General features: G+C 44.9%; 1 protein-coding gene across 1 annotated transcript in view; it reads left to right on the top strand.

The window, feature by feature from the left end:
• Window positions 1-20313, top strand: part of KCND3 (potassium voltage-gated channel subfamily D member 3) — an 88640-nt gene extending 68327 nt beyond the window's left edge. The window contains exons 3-6 of the mRNA XM_085210152.1: window positions 7302-7403; window positions 13539-13631; window positions 17214-17461; window positions 19691-20313. Coding sequence (XP_085066278.1) covers window positions 7302-7403; window positions 13539-13631; window positions 17214-17461; window positions 19691-19895 — 648 coding nt within the window. The 3' untranslated portion in view covers window positions 19896-20313. The remainder of the gene's footprint in view (window positions 1-7301; window positions 7404-13538; window positions 13632-17213; window positions 17462-19690) is intronic.
• Window positions 20314-20882: the final 569 nt, after the last annotated feature.

The raw sequence follows: 20882 nt of genomic DNA, 5'->3' as shown, positions 1-20882 counted from the left end.
GGTGCCAAATTACATAAGACGACTAGCTGTAACTACCCCATCCTCTGAAAGCAGCGATTGAAATCAGCAAGCTAGAGCTTATAGGTTTAGCCTGCAAAGCAAGCCCATTTATCTAAATACCGAGCCTGTTGTCAACAGTGGCCCAACGCCCAGCTTAAATCATATCCATGGGTATCCAGAAGCTTCTCTGCTTTTGTTTCAAGCCTTGAGGCCCTTTCACGTCACATCTCAGCCATAAACAGGTAACAGCCACGATGCTCAGGAATCTGACGCATGCGTCCTGGGGCTGCTCCTCGCGGGAGGTGCCCACTCCCACCTGTTGGAGCTGGGCTGTGCAGCAGCTCTGGCCAGATGGTTCATTATGTAGCACAGTCGGTAGGATTTGTAATGGCTGAGGTTGCCTGCTTCATCCCAGATGTCTAAATAAATGCAATCTGAAATTGCCTTGTCAAGGAGACCAGCATGCACAAGTGTTCAGCCAAAAATGTCATCAAGCTTTGGAGGTGGGTTCTAGAGATCAGAATCTTCACTGTTACCTCTGTGAATTACTTATTTTCCTGTTGCACTTAAGTAATGCAGAATCGAGTGTACTGAGTGCTGTTTAGCATCCATGCAGTCCCATCTACGCACATAACAACACCCCTGTGCCAACTGCAGTGCGTGGTTATGTCTAGATAAGGGACGTGGATGTATCCACAGGCAATAAAGTGGGTAGCAATGGAAGTAAAGCTTATTGCCATTGCTCATTTGTGCCATGCCAGCAATTAGCAGATGAAGAGCAACATTTTTTCCTCAAGACTTGTGGTGCTGAGATGGCAGCAGAGGTCTCTATGTGCCCTGGTCTGTCCGATGGACAGGAAATCCTGCAATCTGTCAGCGTGTTGCTCAGGTCCTCTGCAGCACTCCTCTGCAAACAATCCCAGATGTCTTTCACAGCCCAACTTGAAATGTCCCAAATCTCATTATTCCACTCCTCCCACTCCACCCAGCAGCTGTGGTCTGCAAAGTCTGACTCAGAACACATCTTTGTTGCTTGGAGGTCATGAAAATCCAGTCAACCAGTAGCAGAGGGTATCTTCAGCATCAGATCAGGCTCTCAACCAGAACAAGGCAGGCCCTTTAAAGGCACCAACAAGAGCCTGCCACGCTCTGTTGTCACCCCACCACAGCCCATCTCATTGTTTTGACAAACACAGATACTGCAGCAGCATCACCCTCCCATCCCTCCCTCACTGTGACTCAGGTTTCCTTAAGCATAAAACTGGGATTCATCCACTTTTCTTCCTGGCTCAGTGGCTTCTTGCTGTTAGTTCACGTGCACACACAGGTTATAAAACAAAACCATCTCACAATAATACTATCCATGCCCAGGATTTTACATCTCCACATCAGAGCTGCTGCACAGCAGTTTCTCCCAGCCATCCCCAGCAGCAAGCAGGGCACCAGGAGCTGCTGGCAGCTTTCAGAACACTTTATGGGGAAGTCAGGGCCTGCCTGCAAGCATTGTGCAAGAAGAAAAAGGAGCTCGAGTCACTACACAAATTGCTCCTTTGGAAATAGTTTCTCTCGTCTCTCTTTGTCGCAGTAGAGCACAACTCTTCTATTTACTATGCAGCCCGCTGCCTGCCAGTAATTTGAGCCACCTGTTCCTCATGTAAGTGCAGCCATTTAGACCGAACTCAGCATTAACTCTGAACAAATACAATAATAAAGAGTAATTCTACACATTGTCCGGGAGCTCCAGCATCCACAGCCAGCGCATTTCTGTCCACGTATGAAACATCCGTTGGTTGGTAACTGAGTCAGGACAATTAGGAGCCATTCTGATAGGAACGTGCAACAATGCTGGAATGCACAAACAAGGGCCAGAGAAGCGAGTAACCATGACAACTGCAGAGCTTTCTGCTGACAAACCAGAGAGTGCTCCAGCACCCGATATAGCACGAGAAGCAGGTTTTTCCCTTGATGTTTGCCAAATCAAGGCATGTAGCCAATGTTTTGTGGCTGTCAGTGTAAAGACGTGAGCTGTGACACACATTCTTCTATAAGCCTTCATTTACCAGATGTGACCACGGGATGGGTTTGTGAATAAAGAGCAAAGACAAGAAAAGGAATGGGCTACGCAGAAAGAAAACGTCAGTATAATGGCAACTAATTAAACCTGGTGGTAAATACACGCAGGCTGGAAATCAGAAGACATTTTCGAAATAGATGAATGAGGTTCTAAAATAGATGCCCTGTAGGAGTGAGAGCTTCACTAACACTCATCCAGAGCTTAAGTTTGTCATGAAGACGTGCAAAAGGAAGTTGGCAGCAGGACGGGACCAGCCTCAGTGCTCCAGGGACTTCCCAACCAGTGTGTGCGTCCCAAGTCAAGTTTTGCATAATTTGGTTCTTTCCAAAGTTCCATTTCATCAGCCAGAGTACCTATGACCAGTACAGAAGTTGAGGTCTATTAAGCTCCATATTCTGTGCATCGTTCTCTAATAGGTTGAACATCTTCTTCAGCATTGGGGAAGATTAAGCAATAACACCTGACATGACGTTCTATTGCTTTAATGGTGCCCAGGGTAAGTTATGATTAAAAGGAGAGCCAAAGAGTTGGGGAGGGGAACATTTCCTCTCTGGATAGTAATGAAGAGGTCCAAAATAAGATCAAAGATCTGATTTTAAGAGGTTCTACCAAACTGTATAGGAATATAAGGAGTTCTACACAGTCTATTTTCCATACGTAGCTCTACGACATACCCCCCCAAAGCACATGGCAGAATGTTTTAACGTAAAGATTTGGAGGAGCAAAGTCCAAATGCACATACTTCCTTTATTAAAAAAAAAAAAAAAAAAAAGGAAGTTGAAGTGACTGAAGGATTACCTGCAAAAATCAACACTTCTAACCCTGCACTAACTCCATTGCCTCCTTATTGCAACAGCCAGACAGAACGAGGGTTAGGAGAACAACCACTGGTACTTATTATATGGGCCATTTGCTTCTTAAGCAGCTATTATTCACACACTCTTCAAATGCACGTAATGACCTGAGTCCTAATCTGGCAGCCCAGCCTGCTTCCAAGCTCTGCTGAAGTTGGCATAGCAGCTTCCCAGAGCCCTAAGTAGGACGAATGAGCATCACTTGGCTGTACTGAAGAAAGCACTCTACAGGCAGTAAATTCATTTAACTTCCTGACAGCTTTAATAACGATATGTAAGTATATATAATTATTTTTTAATAGAATAACTTTGTTTTCCACGTGGCAAAGGAAAACTACAACAACAGCCTGAGGGGCTAAACTATTCTCCACCAGATGAAGGTTTAATCCCTCCCTAAATTACATCCACGTACTGAGTTCCTGTTCAGAAATACAAACTGATGTCATTGCTGAATTCCTGTTAAATTTAAAACTAAAATCTAAAACTAGAGCCAAAGGTACCCCAGAAGAGATCATTTCTGGAACGTGAGAACATCACTACAAGAAAATACCTCACGCTATTCCATACACTGAGCCCCACTGTTAGCTCTGCAGGAACTCCATTTCAACTATTCCATATCCTAAAACTCACTACGTTCTTTCCATCGAGAATGGAAGTGCAAACCCAAGCTAGGCCACACATGCAGACAAATGCAAGAAAATGAAGCATTTACTGCATGGCTGTGATATTAGACCTCAGAAATAAAAAAAATAAAAATTAAAAAAAAAAAATCAAGAACGATTCTGTTGATTACTTTGGAGAATAGCTTCATTGCAGCCCTCAGAGCCCAGCAGCGTGCACACATTGCACCACTGGACTGCAGCTGTCACCAATGGCACTACTACTCATACTCAGACTACTAATAGCTTAGGAGGAAAACCACAAAGCACTGTTAATTGCCCAGCGCAGTGGCACTTTCTGCCAGGAATGCTAAGCGTGGCTTTAGCAGATAAAGTGAGATAAGAAGGATGATGCTAACAGCAGAGGCAGCCCAGGGAGGGAGCAGGACCTGATACACGTGTTCCATCGCCTTGCTCAGAGGCACTGAAGGTCTGGAAAGCTGAAGATGTCTGGCAAATGTGAAATTATGTCATAGGTTGTAACTTAATAGCTTATAATACCATATAAATCAAGAGTGAATGTCGTCTCCATAAGTACTAGATGAAAATCATTAATAAATAATAATTAGCTGTTTCCTGGGCCTGCCATCTGGTAAGCATTTCTCCTAGCCTGCAACTTCTGCTTCTTTCCTGCTCCAAAGCAGCTAGAGGATGAAGACACGCTATTCTTTCTCTCCTTCATTAGTCCCTTTGGGAAGTGCAGTACCCAGGATGCTGCCTTCCCCTTCCCTCACCCCACTGCCTCCCATGCACAGGGCTTCACAGCTGCTTATCCCAAATCTCCTTCCTTACAAAGCAGCAAAAAGACAGAAGTTATGGAGACCTGCCTTCCCTCCAGCTCTGAAGAACACACGTGCGCCAGGACAACCAAATTAATCACTCGAACCTGCAAGTGGCTGTCATTAGTATTATTATTTTCATCCTAGAAATTATCTTCCAGATTAGGTCATATGCATTTTGAGATCCTGCTGTTTCCTAGCAACTCCTCTTACCACTTCACATGCAGACACAGTGTGCCGCTTTCTTTTCCATTTTTAGACTCTTGGTGCAAGGGTTATATTCAGTAACAGTGAGCTCAGGCCTGGCCCTGACGACCTTTAGTCTGTCACATCTGTGGGTGAGATGCAGAAGGCAGCTATCCCCACCAAAGACACTTGCAGCAGACTGTCTGAAAACCCACAGTCCAGCACTTGTGTCCTGCAGAGCAGAAGTACTGAGCAAAGGGCTGAGATAACAAAACTGCACCCACAGGTGTTACAAACTGGCACCGTTTGGAGGAGCATCAGCCTAAAGCTCTAGGTTAAATATGGGACAGGGCGAAGTAAAGAGTTCCCTATAAAACACTGCTCAGCAAAGCTTACGTGGGGTGCCCTAAATGCAAGGCTTCGGCTTCTGTCATTTGCTCCTCACCTATTTGTCTCAGCTCCTCACCTTTACTCTCAGCTGCAGTCAGAATCCCGCACCTTGCACCAACGTGAAGGGGTACCTGAACATCACAGAAAGCTTGCACTGCTTGGTTGGAAAGCTTTCCAGGTAACACACTTACACAAACAGGTTTGAAGTATGGCTTTCGTACTGTTTCTAGTCCAACTGGGGAAACTGTCTGGAGGGCCAAACCAATTTTAGGCACCAATTTTAATTAACTTCTCTAGCTGACTTAATCAAGATATCTACCAAATTTAATCACGATGCAGGCACGGTTAGGTGATGTGACTCTCTTAGACAGCCTTCTGCGTGAGGAAAATAGGATTAATTCCTGCCCTGCCCCACTGACATTTTTTAAAATAACAGCGTCTGTTCTAAACTACAAAAGCTATGGGGTTTAATTATTAAGATAGCTAGTGGCCCTATTTCAAAGAAGAAAAGAGAACAGACCTCAGAAACGAACCGTCTCCAGTCCATGTGGAGTACAGCTATTAATATTTGATCTCCTGCTAGCCTGGAGGCAAAGGGAATAATGTTCATTACAAGAGCCTAAGACTGAATCCACTTTAACAATTGACTGAACTGCTGATGATAGCAACCGAAGGCGACGATGAAACCGTTCCCACTGTATGCGAGGTGCCTCAGTTGTGAACTCGTTCTTCCTGCAGCAAAAGGAGCTGATGTTCTGTCAAGCCCAGAAAGGAAAAGGAAAGGAAGTCTTCTGGAAACAAACAGACTTCTTACATCTCTCCATCTGGTACTCGGGCGTCTGAATCAGAAAGCCCTTCTGAAGACAGAGGTTTAAGTCTGGAATGAGCCAACTTAAGAAATGCAAACTGCTCAGCTCGAGGCTCAGGCGATGCCTGCCTGCAGTCCCTGCACGCTTTCATGCAGAGGTCAGCCTCTGTCCAGGTCCCAGAGAAAGAGCAAAGACCTCAAAAAAAAAAAAAAACAAAAAACCAGGAGAACCAATCTCCCATTCTTGTTGCATCTTCAGTACAGAGCAACTTTCAGACATTTCATTCTCACATACTTGGAGAGTTAAGGCTAAGATGGGACCAATGAAATCTAGGTGAAATATAGAAAAGAAATTCAATTTTGGATGTCCCCATTTTGGGGTGTCAAAAAGCATGCCTATTTTTCAGGCTGGTCATAACCTGCGCCTCCTAATTAAGGCTGCCAACCCATATCCTGCACCCGTTGTCTCCTGAGAAACTGCCTGCTGAAGCTGGTGCTCTTAAGGTTCAACAGATCTCCCAAATACTGAGAGCCAGAGTCACTCATGCACGTACAGTAATAGAGCTGCTGGAATTATTACCCTCTCTGGACCCACGGCAGATATTTGCCTCTTGGCTTTACTCTTCATAAAGCTCATACCCATTAGCACCTCTAATTAGAAGGGAAAAATCACGAGTTCCATGTTATTTAAAAGATTATGCAGCGTTTTAAAATACAGCACAATGTAATTATTTTTAATAGCCACAGCTATTTCATGTATTTACTTTTAATGGTGTTTGAGTCATAAATTAACAGTAGAAAAGAAAAAGGCAAATCAGCACTTGACAGAGAAGGAGACAGCATTTGAAAAGATTAACTGAGAAGCTGAAAACCTGAGGGATCAAAAGGGAAGAGGGCCTTATTAGCTTTTCCTTCTTGTTTTGTTCTGGACTGTTTTATCATTTAACTTGCCCCTCTGGAGGTCAGGGATAAATGAAAGTGAGAAGAGTGTTGATGCAGAATGACTTCTGTCAGTTTGCAAAGAGATGGATCTTTTTGTCCCAAGTTAACAGCTAGCAAAGTTAACGAACTAACAGTGCCAGTGTAGAGGACAAAAGGAACAAACAAAGTGCCTTTCTGTGCTGCAGGATGAGGAATGCAGACTTTTTAATAGTATCTCTCAGCATTAAGCCAACAATCCATGCTACTCAGGTGGACAGTGGAGCAAGTTACCAAATGTCACTCAGCTCAAGACAAGCGTCTTAACAAGTTGCCGTGCATATTACCCCCCACAGAAATGACTAATAACTTTTGAAAGAACAAACAGATCTGCAGGAACCTTTTTCTTATCTCTGGAAAGGCCGTTAGCATTAGCAGATCATGCACTTCAGCTATTTGTACTCAGGCAGGCAGACCTGCACCAGCTGTTCCCAGCCACAGCCGCATCCTTTGAGCCCCCGCTTCTCACCCCCAGGACTTTTCAGGTACAGAGACCCCGAAGCATCCTTTGTTCAGGTACAGCCAGCACAGCTGTGCCAGTCTGTAACTGAAGCTTGTTTGTACCTCCTGCAGAAAGCTCGGCTCGCGAGGATCCGCGTGGCCAAGACAGGCAGCTCCAACGCCTACCTGCACAGCAAACGCAACGGCCTGCTGAACGAAGCCCTCGAGCTGACGGTGAGTGCAGAACCCCATCCCTGCTCCTCCAGGCTTCCTTCTCTCCCCATTGCCACCCAAATCACAGAATGGCCCGGATTGGAAGGGACCTCAAGGATCATGAAGCTCCAACCCCCTGCCACATGCAGGGCCACCAACCTCCCCATTTAATACCACACCAGGCTGCCCAGGGCCCCATCCAACCTGGCCTTGAACACCTCCAGGGATGGACGGGGCATCCACAGCCTCTCTGGGCAGCTGTTCCACCACCTCACCACTCTCATAGGAAAGAATTATTCCCTGACATCCAACCTCAATCTCTCCTCCCTCAACTGCAAACCATTTCTGCTGTTACCTCCCCTTTCCAAGAGCTGACTCCCCTCCTGTCTGTAGGCTCCCTTTAGGTACTGAAGGCTGCACTGAGGTCACCCCGCAGCCTTCTTTTCTCCAGGCTGAACAAGCCCAGCTCCCTCAGCCTGTCTTTGCAGGGAGGTGCTGCAGCCCCCTGATCATCTTTGTGGCTCCTCTGGACCCTCTCCAACAGCTCCCTGTCTTTCTTGTACTGGGGGCTCCAGGCCTGGACACAGCACTGCAGGTGGGGCCTCACAAGAGCAGAGCAGAGGGGGACGATCACCTCCCTGTCCCTGCTGGCCACCCCTCTTCTGGGAATCTGAAATAATTCATTACTCAGCTTGGCAGCCTCACACACCAAATGGCATTATACCCTAACTGCCCTCATATATGATTTAGGCAGTGTGGTGAAATACTCATCTGTATATGATGTGCTGGATAAGAGGAAAACAATTCCTTGGGCTTCTTCTTGAGCCAAGGAAGGATCTGGCCTCCTCTCATGGACCAGCTTCGTGGTTCCCTCAGAATCCAAATGCAGTGAAGCTGTTGGAGCTGCACTGATTTACACCACCCAGCACCTTCCCATGCTAGAAATATTCACACTCTTTCAACGCAGTTATTTATTAGAGAGAGATTTCTATAAATACGGACCATCTCATCGTGCCCAACAGGACAGGAAAACATTCCCTAGCTCCTGTTTCAGGCAGTTTGGTGGTAGGTTTATTTTTAATAGAAAGGCATCTGGAGGCTAATATTAGCTATTCGGGAGGAAAAATCTAAGTGCGTCAGATTGCTCAGCAGAATCAGTGAAAAGGAGGGGAGGTTATTACATTAAGCCTGATCAACACCAGAGTCAGTTTTAGTACATTTCATGGATTCCATTTCAAATAAATCAGCCTTTCTTGTAATGCGGGGAGCAAAGAGCAAGATGAAGAATGTCTAATTGAGCCCCCCTAAACTCCTTCATGCATCCTTACTCGGGGCTTAATCCTTCAAACATCTCCTGCTTTCCCTGGCATGCATCCTTGCCAGGGTGTTGGCATTTGTAAAACCAAAGCTGAAAACCCTTTTCAGCTCCTGGTGTTACGAACTGCTCGTTGGGACCCGAGCCCATTCCTACCCAGTCTCAGTGGCACGCAGAAGCAAACTGTGCATCACGTGGGATGCTACTCTGTGCACGTGTGGATAATGGAGTTGGGTCCTTTGCAACCAGAATTGCTTTTAAGCAGACCCTACAAAAGCACTTTACTCGAAGCACACATTTGAAAAGCAGGATGCCTGGATCATCTTGTTCTCTCCTCCAAAATATGTCCCGATTGCTCATCCAGCATCTCCTGCTCAACACTGATAGATCTGCAGAGCTGGAACCATATGCTGCTCTTGAGCAAAGTTCCTGCATTAAGAATATATTGAGAGACCAGGAAGACAGGTCACTCATAGGCCACAGCTTTATTCCCCATACAAGAAAGGCTTAGGAGCAGGACAGCTCAGATGTCTATTTCATTTCCCAGGAACACACCAAAATAAATATACTACAAGTTTAAAATTTGCTTTAGTGCTTTACATTCCTGGTTTTTAAAAGTGCCAGAGGAGATAAGCACGGGTACTCAGTTTTCACTTGATCTTCCAGATTGTTATCCCAACGTGAATCTCCTCGCATCTCTCACTAACCAAAAATCCCTGCCAAGACCACTTGCAGAAGAGCAGCTGACACACCAATGCTTAAATCCAAAATGCACAAGGTTACAAGAAATATTTGGCTGGATGGGTTCATTTCATTGTCCAAAAGTAACTGGGAAAAGGGGTCAATTTTGTTTTCCTACAAAACTGTCGTACACACAGGGAGGATAACAAAAATTCTTCTGAAGAGGCTCTGGAGGATTCATTTTGCCTGTTAAAAATTTTAGATATCTAATAGCACCTAGAGCACTTTGCAAGCTTTCCTGGGTGCAGCTTGCTTTCTGATGGGCACACAGCTCTAAATGCCACCACAACTTCCCCCCAGTCCACTAAGATCCATGATTTCCACTTTGAAAAGCACTGATGGTGCGAGTTTCTATTAATAATAATAATAATAATGTAAGACAATATCCCCACCCTAAGGAACTTCCTGTTGAAATAGCCAAAAGCAAGGGCTAAGAGGAAGGAAGAATTGCCATCTGCCTGTGACATACAAGAAATAATTTACTAGAACAAGGAACCTGCCAAAGCCATGCCTGGCATCTGCAACTCCCCCAGGAAACAAGCTCTGGCTACTTGAGGGCCAGAGGGCTCACACCCAGAGCACAACCCAAGCCATGTCTCTCCACCCAGAGACAGCAGCATCATTTCCACTACAGAAGATTCTTAGTTGTAAATATCTTAGTTCTCACTTCAGCTCCACAAGGCAAGATTTTATGTCCTTCCATTTTATGGCAAGAGAACAAACAATTCTTAAGAGAGAACAAAAAGTGAATGACAACATAACCCAGCCAGCCACATTTCTAAGCTGCAAAAACATGAAGGAACGTGACTTCTGTGGTTGCTGCATGAGAAGCCAAAATATTATCTACATTCTGTGCATAACCCTCAGCCAAATTAGCATCCAGCTGCTTTGCTGATCAGGTACACATCCCACTCTGATCCCTCGCCCAGGACTTGTGCTAGCTGCGATGGCCTTACGTGGCCAGACATCCATAGGGCTGCTTTCTTACCCAGCAGTAATTCCAACTGCAGTTATTATATGGTCACGACTAGATAGTAGCCCTTCCTTCATTAGCAATCGCAGAATACCACAATCTAGGTATAATTTCTTTACACAATCACCCTGCAGTCTGACACCTTGAGGGTTTGACCTGGAGAAAAAACAAACACCCGCCTTGCCCTAAAACAAATCGTGGCTGCGACTCCGCAGTCCAAGTAATAAACTGGGGAAAGAAAGGCTGTTCAAGACTCCAGAACATGTGCCACAATTTCCTTTCATTAGCACAGAATGAACACACTGACACCATCTTTCAAGGGAACAGCATGTCTTCAGCCTGTGGGCTTCCATCGGAGCAACGAACACATGAAGGAAAGGATTGATCCAAGGACAGCAGCAGGAGGAAGTTCTGCTGCTAGCAAGAACACAGACTCTTGCTTCAGAAACATGGATTTGTAGCATTTTGCATTTGCCATCTAGACACAGAGTACTCAGAGCTTTCTCTTCTCATTTAGAGAGCTTTTTAGTGGGCTTTATGTCAGAAGCACTCGAAGGACGGTGAGCTTCCCATGGCAGCAGCCTACATATCCTCTTAGCATTAATCTCCTTGTACAGCTAGCTGAAATTCCCTTTTAGCTCAAGAGCTAGGCTGTGTATATCCTAGGAACAGTAAGTTGTGGGGTCTCGTCCCTTTCCACCAGCAGAATCTCCTAAGCCATAGATAAGCATTATGGTCACTCCCACAGCACGGACAGCCTAAGCACCAAACCAGCACCAGAGTCCAATTCTGTGTGCTGAAGCACTAAGTAGACAGTAAAATAGAAGTGTCTTCGATATCAGAACCAATGCTACGGTGTGTTTTAGTCTCCATCGAAGCAACCAACAGCTCATGAATGCCTTTCAAGAACAAACTGAATAGGAGCTGGCATCAAACTCTTGTAAATTTAGCATCCCCAGGTCAAACAGCAAGCCAGCCAGTCCCCCCCTCCCCCCCCCTTCCATTACAGAAGACTTTTCTAATGAAGACACAGATTTTGTTTGCCTGCAGAAGTGTGGGTACCAATAAATGCAATCTCTATAGGCATAGAGTCCTCGTAGTAGTATCAAAATGTCAACTGGTTCTGCAGCACTTGGCATTGCTGTTCAAGGGGCAATACTTCTTGCAGACACTTGGTTGCCCTTAACGGTTTCTGTTTCTGAAAACACTGCTCCGACTGAAGAAAGGAGGAAAAAAAAAAGATAAGGAAGAATCATACTCAATGATACTACTTTATTCTTGGTCGCTGCCATCCCTTGATCCATTTCCATCAGTGGCAAGATTGTTCTTGTAATGGAAGACAAAGGAAGAGACTGAACTTTACCACCAAAATCTGACATTTGGCTTCTTTCTTCTGTCAGGGATTGGAAAGCTTTACATGAGGATTTGCTTGAGACAAAGATGCTTTTGCAATATGTGCTTTTCCACTCTCGTTTTCCAGTGTTTTAGTGCAGCCTCATATTTGCTTTAGGGCTTACAAGGACCTCTTTGGGAGATATTCCAACACGGACTTCGCAGAGTCAGTAATCTCAGCAGGGTAGGAACAGGACCTGCTTGATTTGTTAGTTCACCAGGAGAATTGTTAATAAGAAAAAATTCAACTCATTTTTTTTCTTAGGCTACTCCTAAAAATACTTATGGGAATGCTCAACCTTCCAAAACAACAGCAACAAGAAATCCATAACCTGCTAAAGAAGCATTCCTATAGGAATCTATTAATTCCGTGCACAGCAAGTCAGCTTTATAAGTGTACCAATTCAGCTCTGTTTTGGCATCTGTCAGAGACAGAATTTTTCCTTCAGTTAAGGATCACAGAACCATCCAGAACACGTGTTTGTGGTGAATCAGTGGGACACAGGGGTGTAGTTAAAAGCAATGCCTTAAGCACAGCTGAATTTGACCCCCTTGAGAGCAACAGACAAGGCTTGGCACTCCTGCTAAGATGCTCTGCTGCATCTCCCATCCCACCTGTTTTCTCTCCCAGCAGTAGAATGCTGCTGTTTTTGTCTAAGCAGAGACTCAAGCCATGCACACCCATTTTTGACTTTCAGATTCAGGCACTGCAGGAGACACCAGGCAACTCTTATTTAGGGAGCACAGGGAAACATTTCACAGCATCTAATTGCCATTTTCATGCATTTAATTGTCTTTGAAAATGCTACTCATCAAAGACTTGCTCAGATTGATGTGTCACGAAGCCACAATGAATTTTAACACTGGGGAGTTTAAATGGTGGCAGTAAGAGAATATCCTTAAGAACCCAGATCTTAAATCTGCCACTGCAGAACAGAGGCAGTGAGAAAAATAATCCTGGTTCTTCAACATCACAGACACTCTCTAAACAACCCATCTCTTGCTTCCATTTCTGAGGTGTATCTGATCACAGTGGAAGTGACAGATGCTGCACTTTGAACACAAGCATCTGACTGTGGATCAGAAGCACAGAGCGCTGCTTCTCCCCCCACACCCAGCTCAGTTTGCCCATCTACTGCAGCTCTGACGAATGATCCTAAACATTACGTGCATACTGAACTCCAGCTCTCAACCTCTCATCCACATCTATTTCAGATCTTTCTAGCAGATCAAGCCCCTCAGCTCAACAGAGATGGAGATCCAGAGCTTATCCTAAGCACTGCTAACACCACAGCTGAGCTGTCCCTTCCCCAGATTCCTGCAAGACACAGCCCTGATGCCAAAGCTGAGCCCTCAGGACCTGCTACCAGTTTCCCCCAACACACCAAGGCATTGCTTCTTTTTCTCTTTAGCTTCTGTTTCCTTCACATCAGCTACCTGCAGCACTTCCAAGGCTTCCTCTGCAGCTACAGAATGGCTAGAAACACACTGGTTTTGAATCAGAGCTCATTTGCTCACCTGAGCTTATGAGCCAGATCACTAAGGGGGAAAAAAAGACAGGAAAAAAAAAAAAAAAAAAAAAAGAGGTAATCTCATGAGATTCATGAGAAAAACCCAAGAGAAAACGACATGGAAATTGTTATCTTTATCCCTGTGAAAGCTGCTGCTGGTGGTTCTTTTTGTGATTTTACACCTGGTTTGGGTTTTTGTTCCCCCTCTTTTCCTGGCTCTTTAGGGATCCACTGAAGATGAACAGCATACGACTAAAGGCACCTCCTTAATCGAAAGCCAACATCACCACCTGCTGCACTGCCTGGAAAAAACAACTGTAAGTAGCAACACAACCCTTCCTACATCTTACAGCCCTTGTGCCCAGCCCAGGCTCCGTGCAGAAAAGATGTGCACGCAGTATGTTCTGAACTGGCCCTCCGTAGGACATAAAATACGGACCTACAAACTGTGCCAGAGCAGATTGATGCTCAGGTTCCCAAGAACACTCTGCCGTGGATTAAATGCATTTAGATTTCATTATCTTTAAGTTAATAAATCACTGTACACAGGGATAAGGACACGATGTCTGCTACTCCCCAGGCACCCACACCAGTACAAAGTTAATGGCAGGTCGCTCACTTCACCTGAATGCAAATCACCTTTCAGCAATTGGTTAGGAAGATCCTGCAAACGAGGTGCATCCTAAGTTTCATTTTTTCAGTGCTTCCTAAAAAGAAAAATACTGTGTTTGTCTCGTGCTGTCGGTCACACATCATATATATTTGTTGCTTGTGCTAATTAGTAACTCCGGACAGTTCTGCTGTCTTAATTGGAGGAAGCTGCTGTCAGTGAAACCAAGCTACACGTGGTCTTCAGTGCCAACAGAAGACCGAGTTGGAAAAAATAACCTTTAGCCCTTTATATGGAGCAGAGCAGAAGGGTTTAAAGGTTGCAAGTGTTTTTTTCTTGCTACAAGTTCTGGTTACTAGAGAAGCTAATTTATCTCAAAGCCAGTCAAGCAGCTTCTCTGACAATGACTTTTCTGTTTGTGTCATGCAATGTGCTGCTAGAGAGAATTTCGTTTCTCACGAGGTTATTCTGTATGCAGAAGTCTCTTGGAACATTTCAGATGTTTATCTGGTACATGTGTTCTACTTCCAGGTTTATATAAAAGGTTATGCAGTAAAGGCACACATAATATACGCCGTGATTCATTCTAGAAAGAATGAAAAGAGGTTAACATTTGAAATATTCATGACTTTTTCTATCTGCATCCATCATCAAATGTACTTTTGATTTCTGACTTGCTAGAGCTTTCTTTTAGATAAATCACCTCCACTTCCATAGTTTGGCTTATGCTGGAATATCACTTAGGCTTCAGCGATACACTGGAAGAAGATGTCTGGTTAATTACAGTGACCTGCTGAGTACAGCTGGGTTATCACACCGAGCTCTGAAGGTCACCATTCTAAGGACTGTGAACTGATTCTTCCTGTATCAATGACTATTGGATTCATTTGATAAGACTCATCTCGCCTCTGTTTCTAGCAATTCTGGATGTTCTATATAACAAGCAGATATTTCACAATCTGACTCTTCAGTTTAGAGCTTCGTGCTTAAAGGCTCTGCTGCTGTGACCCATGTTTCACATCAATACTTCCATTTGAGAACTTGAACAAACTGCCTGAGGCAAACAGGAGCTGGCAGCCATCCCTGCCCCAGGGTCTGCCCTGGTGAGGCACTGACCTTGCAAAGCCTTACAGACATTCTGACCTCTGCGTGGGGTGGAGGACATCTCATGGAGCCGCATGAGTCACTCTACTGCTAACAAGCCAGCTAGGCTGCTGGAAGTAACACAGCCAAAGCATATCCTCATTTGTGGATGTGTCAGTCTACCATAGTAACAAAGCCTCCAGCACACAGGCCTGCTCAGACAGTGAGTCTCAAGGGTCCAAAATGTTTCAAACATTGCTTTTTCTTTCTTTTCTTCTTTTTTAATTATTATTTTCTGCAAAGAATGGCAATAAGAAATCCCACAGCAGGTTTGGATTCTGAAGTTATCAATCCAAATGCTTCAAATCGGCCTCTGTTGAAATTCTAAAACTCACACAGCCTAATGAGAAACCACGCCATGCTTCTCCCCCTGAAACATTAAACTGTAGGAAAAGAATTTTTTAAACACTGAAGAGTCATTTTGTGACGAAGTTGCAGGAATGGAATGAGGAATGGTTGCAAACTTGTTTCAATGGGCAATTCACCTCTCCCCAGGGTGGGCAGAAAGATCCCTCAGGTACATTATTTGCTGTCGTGACATCTCCAGTCTCGTGAGCATACAGTCTTACAGCTGAATGGCTCAGAAATCTGGTGTATACGATGACAAAGTGACTCTAAATTACTTGCAGCTGCCTTCATAAAGGCTACTTTGTCATACTAGTACAACAGATGGAGTTTGCTCAAAGGAAGAGTTTTTCCATTCCTTCTGACTCCTGGATTGAATATGGATATTCCCAGGCCATATTTTCTCCAAATGCTGAACGCACTGAATGCAGTCTTTCAACCCAAACCTTTCATCTGTGTTTCCACAGAGCACAACCAAAACTCAAATCCATTGGAGATCCAATGGCAATGCAATTCCAATTGGTTACCTGAGAATCAGAAGCTGAAACTTTGTTCTCCTTTGGCTCTTAAAACATCCAAACAAGAAATTTGTTATCAGAAACGTGAGAAGGAAGGAACAAAGGGGTCTGATTCAAGCAAGGTTTGGCAAAGAGGAGGTCTAGTTGCCCATTCAAACTTGAACAAGCCGGCTGGAATGCTGAGACAACATTTGCAGCGCTGGCACTAAATTTCTGAATGCCGGAATGGACAATCAAATGTGTTTTTATCTTTTGTTGGCATGTTGTCCCGTAGGGATTGTCCTATCTTGTGGATGATCCCCTGTTATCTGTACGAACTTCCACCATCAAGGTATTTCCTTTTTAATTCAATTTGTTTTCTCTATGATCTGTGTGATGTGTCTTGAGAGCGTTGGCTTCCTTTCTCGTTCCTGGTCTTGTCTTTGAGAGTTTGTGCACGTGGCTCTTCCTGCTTCCCAGTGCTCGTTTCCTTTGAGAATTGTTAGTTGCTCCAGTGCAAACGGGTGGCTGCTTTCACCATGGTTGCTGTTGTTTCCCATCCTTCCTGATGCTGACAAGGGCTGGATAAAGTACGTACACTAGAACAACTTGAGTGTTCATGTATGTGCGTGAGAGTTCTTTCTTTCAGGCTGTATTGTCCCTTAGCACAAAAACTCCTTACAGATGCAGCTTTATGAATTCCCTTCCTTCCTGCTCTCAGCTGCCGTGTTTATTTCCACTCAGTTAATAGCAGCTCCTAGCAAACCGCAGGTATGCTTTGCACCAATACAAGCCGCATCCTGTAAATAATATATCAGTAAGATGGCCCTCCCAACCCAATGTGATCCAGTCCCCATGCACCAAAAAAAAAAAAAAAAAAAAAAAAAAAAAGGATCCTGAACCTCCTCTCCTCTGGGGTTTAATAATCACACAACACTGCATACCACCGCTTCCAGAATCCAGGCACAAAATTAACAGGAAAATCAGACAATATATTAACCAGCTCAGGCTGCATAAGTGAGGCAGCACTGGCAGACTATCGTGCTTCTGTCGTTGGAGCAGTTTCTCTTAATCCCCTACTGGTGCGGGACAACAAAATCTTCTCTTGGCTGCAGTGAGCAGAGTTATTCATTTTCGGATCTGCCTACTGCAAATAGTTTCAGGCACAGGCAGAGCATCTCACAAAGATGAGGCTCTGACACATCCCACCGACCTAGCAAAAGGTGCTGCTGAAAACAACCTGCTGCTGGGTCACAGCTGTTACTGCTACCAGAGAGTAACGGCACTGTTCTTTTCCCTGCCAGAACCACGAGTTCATAGATGAGCAACTGTTCGAGCAGAACTGCATGGAAAGCTCAATGCAGAACTACCCATCTTCTCGGAGCCCCTCCTTGTCAAGTCACCATGGCCTGACCACCTCTTGCTGTTCTCGCCGTAACAAGAAGACCACGCACCTTCCCAACTCCAGTGTGCCAGCCACCCGCCTCCGCAGCATGCAGGAGCTCAGCACCATCCACATCCAGTGCAGTGAGCAGCCCTCGCTTACAACCAGGTATGGTCTGTAGGCTCTCGGTGCTACTGCGTCCAACCTCCTCGGGTATGTTACTCAAAAGTATGTTTGAGCAAGTTGTAGAGAGCTATTTTCCAGCCAAGGAGAAGGGTCTAAGCTAGAAACGTCTTTGTTTTCCTGCCTCTAATGATAGTCCAAGGAAAGTGGCTTGTAACTTTTCTCTGTAACTGCTCTGGGAGGAACCAGGTGAAAGCTAGACTCCATAGCAGCTCTTCTCTGACCAGACCAAATATAGAAGAATCAATTTCAGTCTACCAAATGCTAATAGCACAGGCAGGAGCCAGCAGTTGCCAGCTCTGAGCTAGACACCAGTGGTAGAGGACCACCCTGCAGCCCAGCTCCCAGCCAACCCAGTGCTGGAGCAGGCAAGGACAACCGGCTGAACACACTGACTCAGCCCACCAGGGACACTCAATTCACTCATTTTCATTACCCAGGTCTGAATCACAACTGAGAAACAAAGGAGGAGAAACTCGGCACTAATGTCTTAATGGCTTTCACCTAAAGAGGCGTTAGTAACACAGGTGCAGAAACTTCTCTTTCGATAGAAAACTTTGAAATAGCATCATTTTACAAAGAACCTGCTGAAAAACCATTTCCTCACTATGTATTTCTCACAGTTATGAAATGACTTGCTGTAACACAATGGAAAGTGCAGCAATGGCAGCAAAGTCCCTTGCTCAATGGCTTGCTCAAATACAACAGCCATTAGCACAGAAACAAAGAAAAGAAACTGCTTACCTTCAGAAGGCCTCAGGTACACACAGATCTCCAGCAAGATCCCCTTGCCTCCACTGCCAACCCTTAAATGAGGTCTGGGAAGGGGTGGATCCCAGCTCCATCCCTTCTGGTCACCCAGGTGCATTGCATTGCGTGCACCTGAGCCCCCGTGGGTTGGCCCTGCCTTCCCACCAGGTGCTCCATCACTGCTTCAGGCCATGATTAGCATCTCCACTACACTTACTAAATTCCCTCAGCCCATGAGGGTTCTTGAACACTGGGCTGTTTCTGAACCTACTGGTTTTCCCCTCCCTACTCTTATCACAGGGATCTGGAAGTTGAAACAAAGATGCCTTTAGGGCAAAAAGCAGATACTTCGTGCCAGGTAGAAGTAAGAAAGGTATTTCAGAGAATGAATTATGAATGAATAAGCACAGAACAAGCCTTCGGCTGCTGCAGTTTAAAAATGACAGCAGTTTAAACCAGCACCTGAAACAGTAATTCAGGGGAATGAGAACTTATCCCATGTGGGTGCTATGTGATGCCAGTGATTATATTTTAAATGTCAATACTGCTGTTTCACTTGCTTACCAAACCGTGAAAGAATAGGCAGGAAAAGTAATAAAAACAAAAGCCTCTGAGTTGTTTTTCACGTGGGATGCAACTCACTGGGTGAGCTTTAGTGGAAGGCAGTGCACTGGTTGTGTGCTTACCACTGACAGAACCTCCCAGTCCTTAATGCTGTCCCACTCTCTGCTGATGACTGAGGCAGCCAGGGAGCAGAATGGGTTCTGTGGTGTTCTTGGGATGCTTGAGAGATCAAAAAACATCCTCTCGGTGACTCACTTGGTGAGATAACAACAGCAATAGCTTTCCAACTGGGAGCTTTGTATTTTAAAAGGACAGGCCTTGTGTTTCAAATGAACACGTTGGGCTGGTAATAGCAGACTCCAGTAGCTGTGCAGATGCTCAGAAATCAACCTATCATTTTCACTCCGTAATTAATTATAGGATGCAATTGATGCAGATCTAATAAGAATGCTCCCAGCTGCCAGATCCTTGAAACTACCACAGAGATGAGAAAAAAATAGAAAAGATCAAGGGACAGGCAATTTTAAAAGAGGCATTCAGAATGCAAGGAAGGCAACATCTTTCTCAGAAAGTACTACCTGTGCTCCAAAAAGATGGAGTGCACTGTATGGTGTGTTTAGATATCCTCTCAATTATACAAGAAGTGAAATGGAAACGTGAAACAATCTGCCCTGTGAAAAGCTGTATCTAACCATGAGGAGTATTAAATAAGCTTAGTGTAAAGTAGGTAGAAACGAACAGCACCTGGCAGGGAGCTGGGGGAGCATCTAAGTGGATTCTTGTGAGTATTCCGGTGCCCTTCTTTCAGAGGAATAAGACACTGCTTGAGAATAAACACCATTCCTCTCCTCTCTACTGCCTGGTTTTTAAAAGGGCCAAACCACTAAATCTGTTTTCCAGTCGTTCCAGTCTCAACATGAAATCAGATGATGGGCTGCGACCGAACTGCAAAGCCGCCCAGATAACCACAGCCATCATCAGCATCCCCACGCCGCCGGCGCTCACACCAGAAGGTGAGAGCAGACCTCCACCCAGCAGCCCCGGCCACTCCACGAACATTTCTACCACCACCACGAGCAACATAGTCAAGGTCTCTGCCTTGTAAGATGTCTCATGCACGGAAGGCGGCTGAAAGACCGGTGCCCCTCTCCCTCCACACCTCCATGTTCCTTTCTTGCTGCAAATTGTGCCTGGATGGATGAACCTGCTGGCTGGTCATTGGGTTAGCGACGGAGACCCAACGAGGCAGCTTTCTTCAGACTCAAGGACCTGCTGTGGGACTGAGGAAGGATAAGGAGAGGGAGGAAGAACCTTGTTAACAGTAAAACCCACGTGGAGAGCGCGTTGTGCTGTGGGACAGGGCAGAAAGCACCTGGGAGGCTGAAGGGAAAGAACCGTCGTGGCAACAAGAGAGTAATAAAGAAAATAGAAATATAACACTGTGTATCGCAGCACCTTTTTAAAGGTTTTTAATGGATAATATTTATTCATGAGGAAATGACTGAAAAAGGTGAAAAACAATGGATTTTGTGAATTTTTTTTCTCCATGGAGCAGAACCTTTAAGCCAACCAAAACTTCACGTTATTTTATTTTATTTTTTTTTCTTTTATAGGAAAAGATTTAGACAAAGAAGCCACCTGTCACAGAAACCTATTCCCATCCCTGTGTGTGTGTGTGAGTGTGAGTGTGCAGCAGAGCCACGTCAGAGCAGCACTGCATTTCAAAGGCTAGAGCATGTTGTCATCACTGGGTGCACAGTAGGAAAACACAAGCATGTGCCAGCACATACGTGCACACGCACACACACACACACACAGCTATTTCACCCTGGATGGCATTCTTTATTTAGACACTTTTGTATCCGCCTTTTAAGTCAATACAGTGCAATTGCAAACAGTGTGTTTGTCTGCTAATTATTGTCTGTGAAAACATATTTGTGAAAAGAAACAAACAAACAAAAAAAAAAAGACAGGCTGCAGTAGAGTTTTAGTCCCACATGGGTATCTGCTTTCTATTTTTGTTATCACTTACTTGTAAGATGTGACTAGACTACCAGTTCTGTATTTTTAAAAAGGAAAAACAAAAAAAAAA

This window comes from Meleagris gallopavo, chromosome 28 (assembly GCF_905368555.1).
Source record: "Meleagris gallopavo chromosome 28, MGAL_WU_HG_1.1, whole genome shotgun sequence".
NCBI lineage: Eukaryota > Metazoa > Chordata > Aves > Galliformes > Phasianidae > Meleagris > Meleagris gallopavo.
Note: the sequence above shows the minus strand (reverse complement) of the source record. Positions and strands in the feature narration are given on the sequence as shown.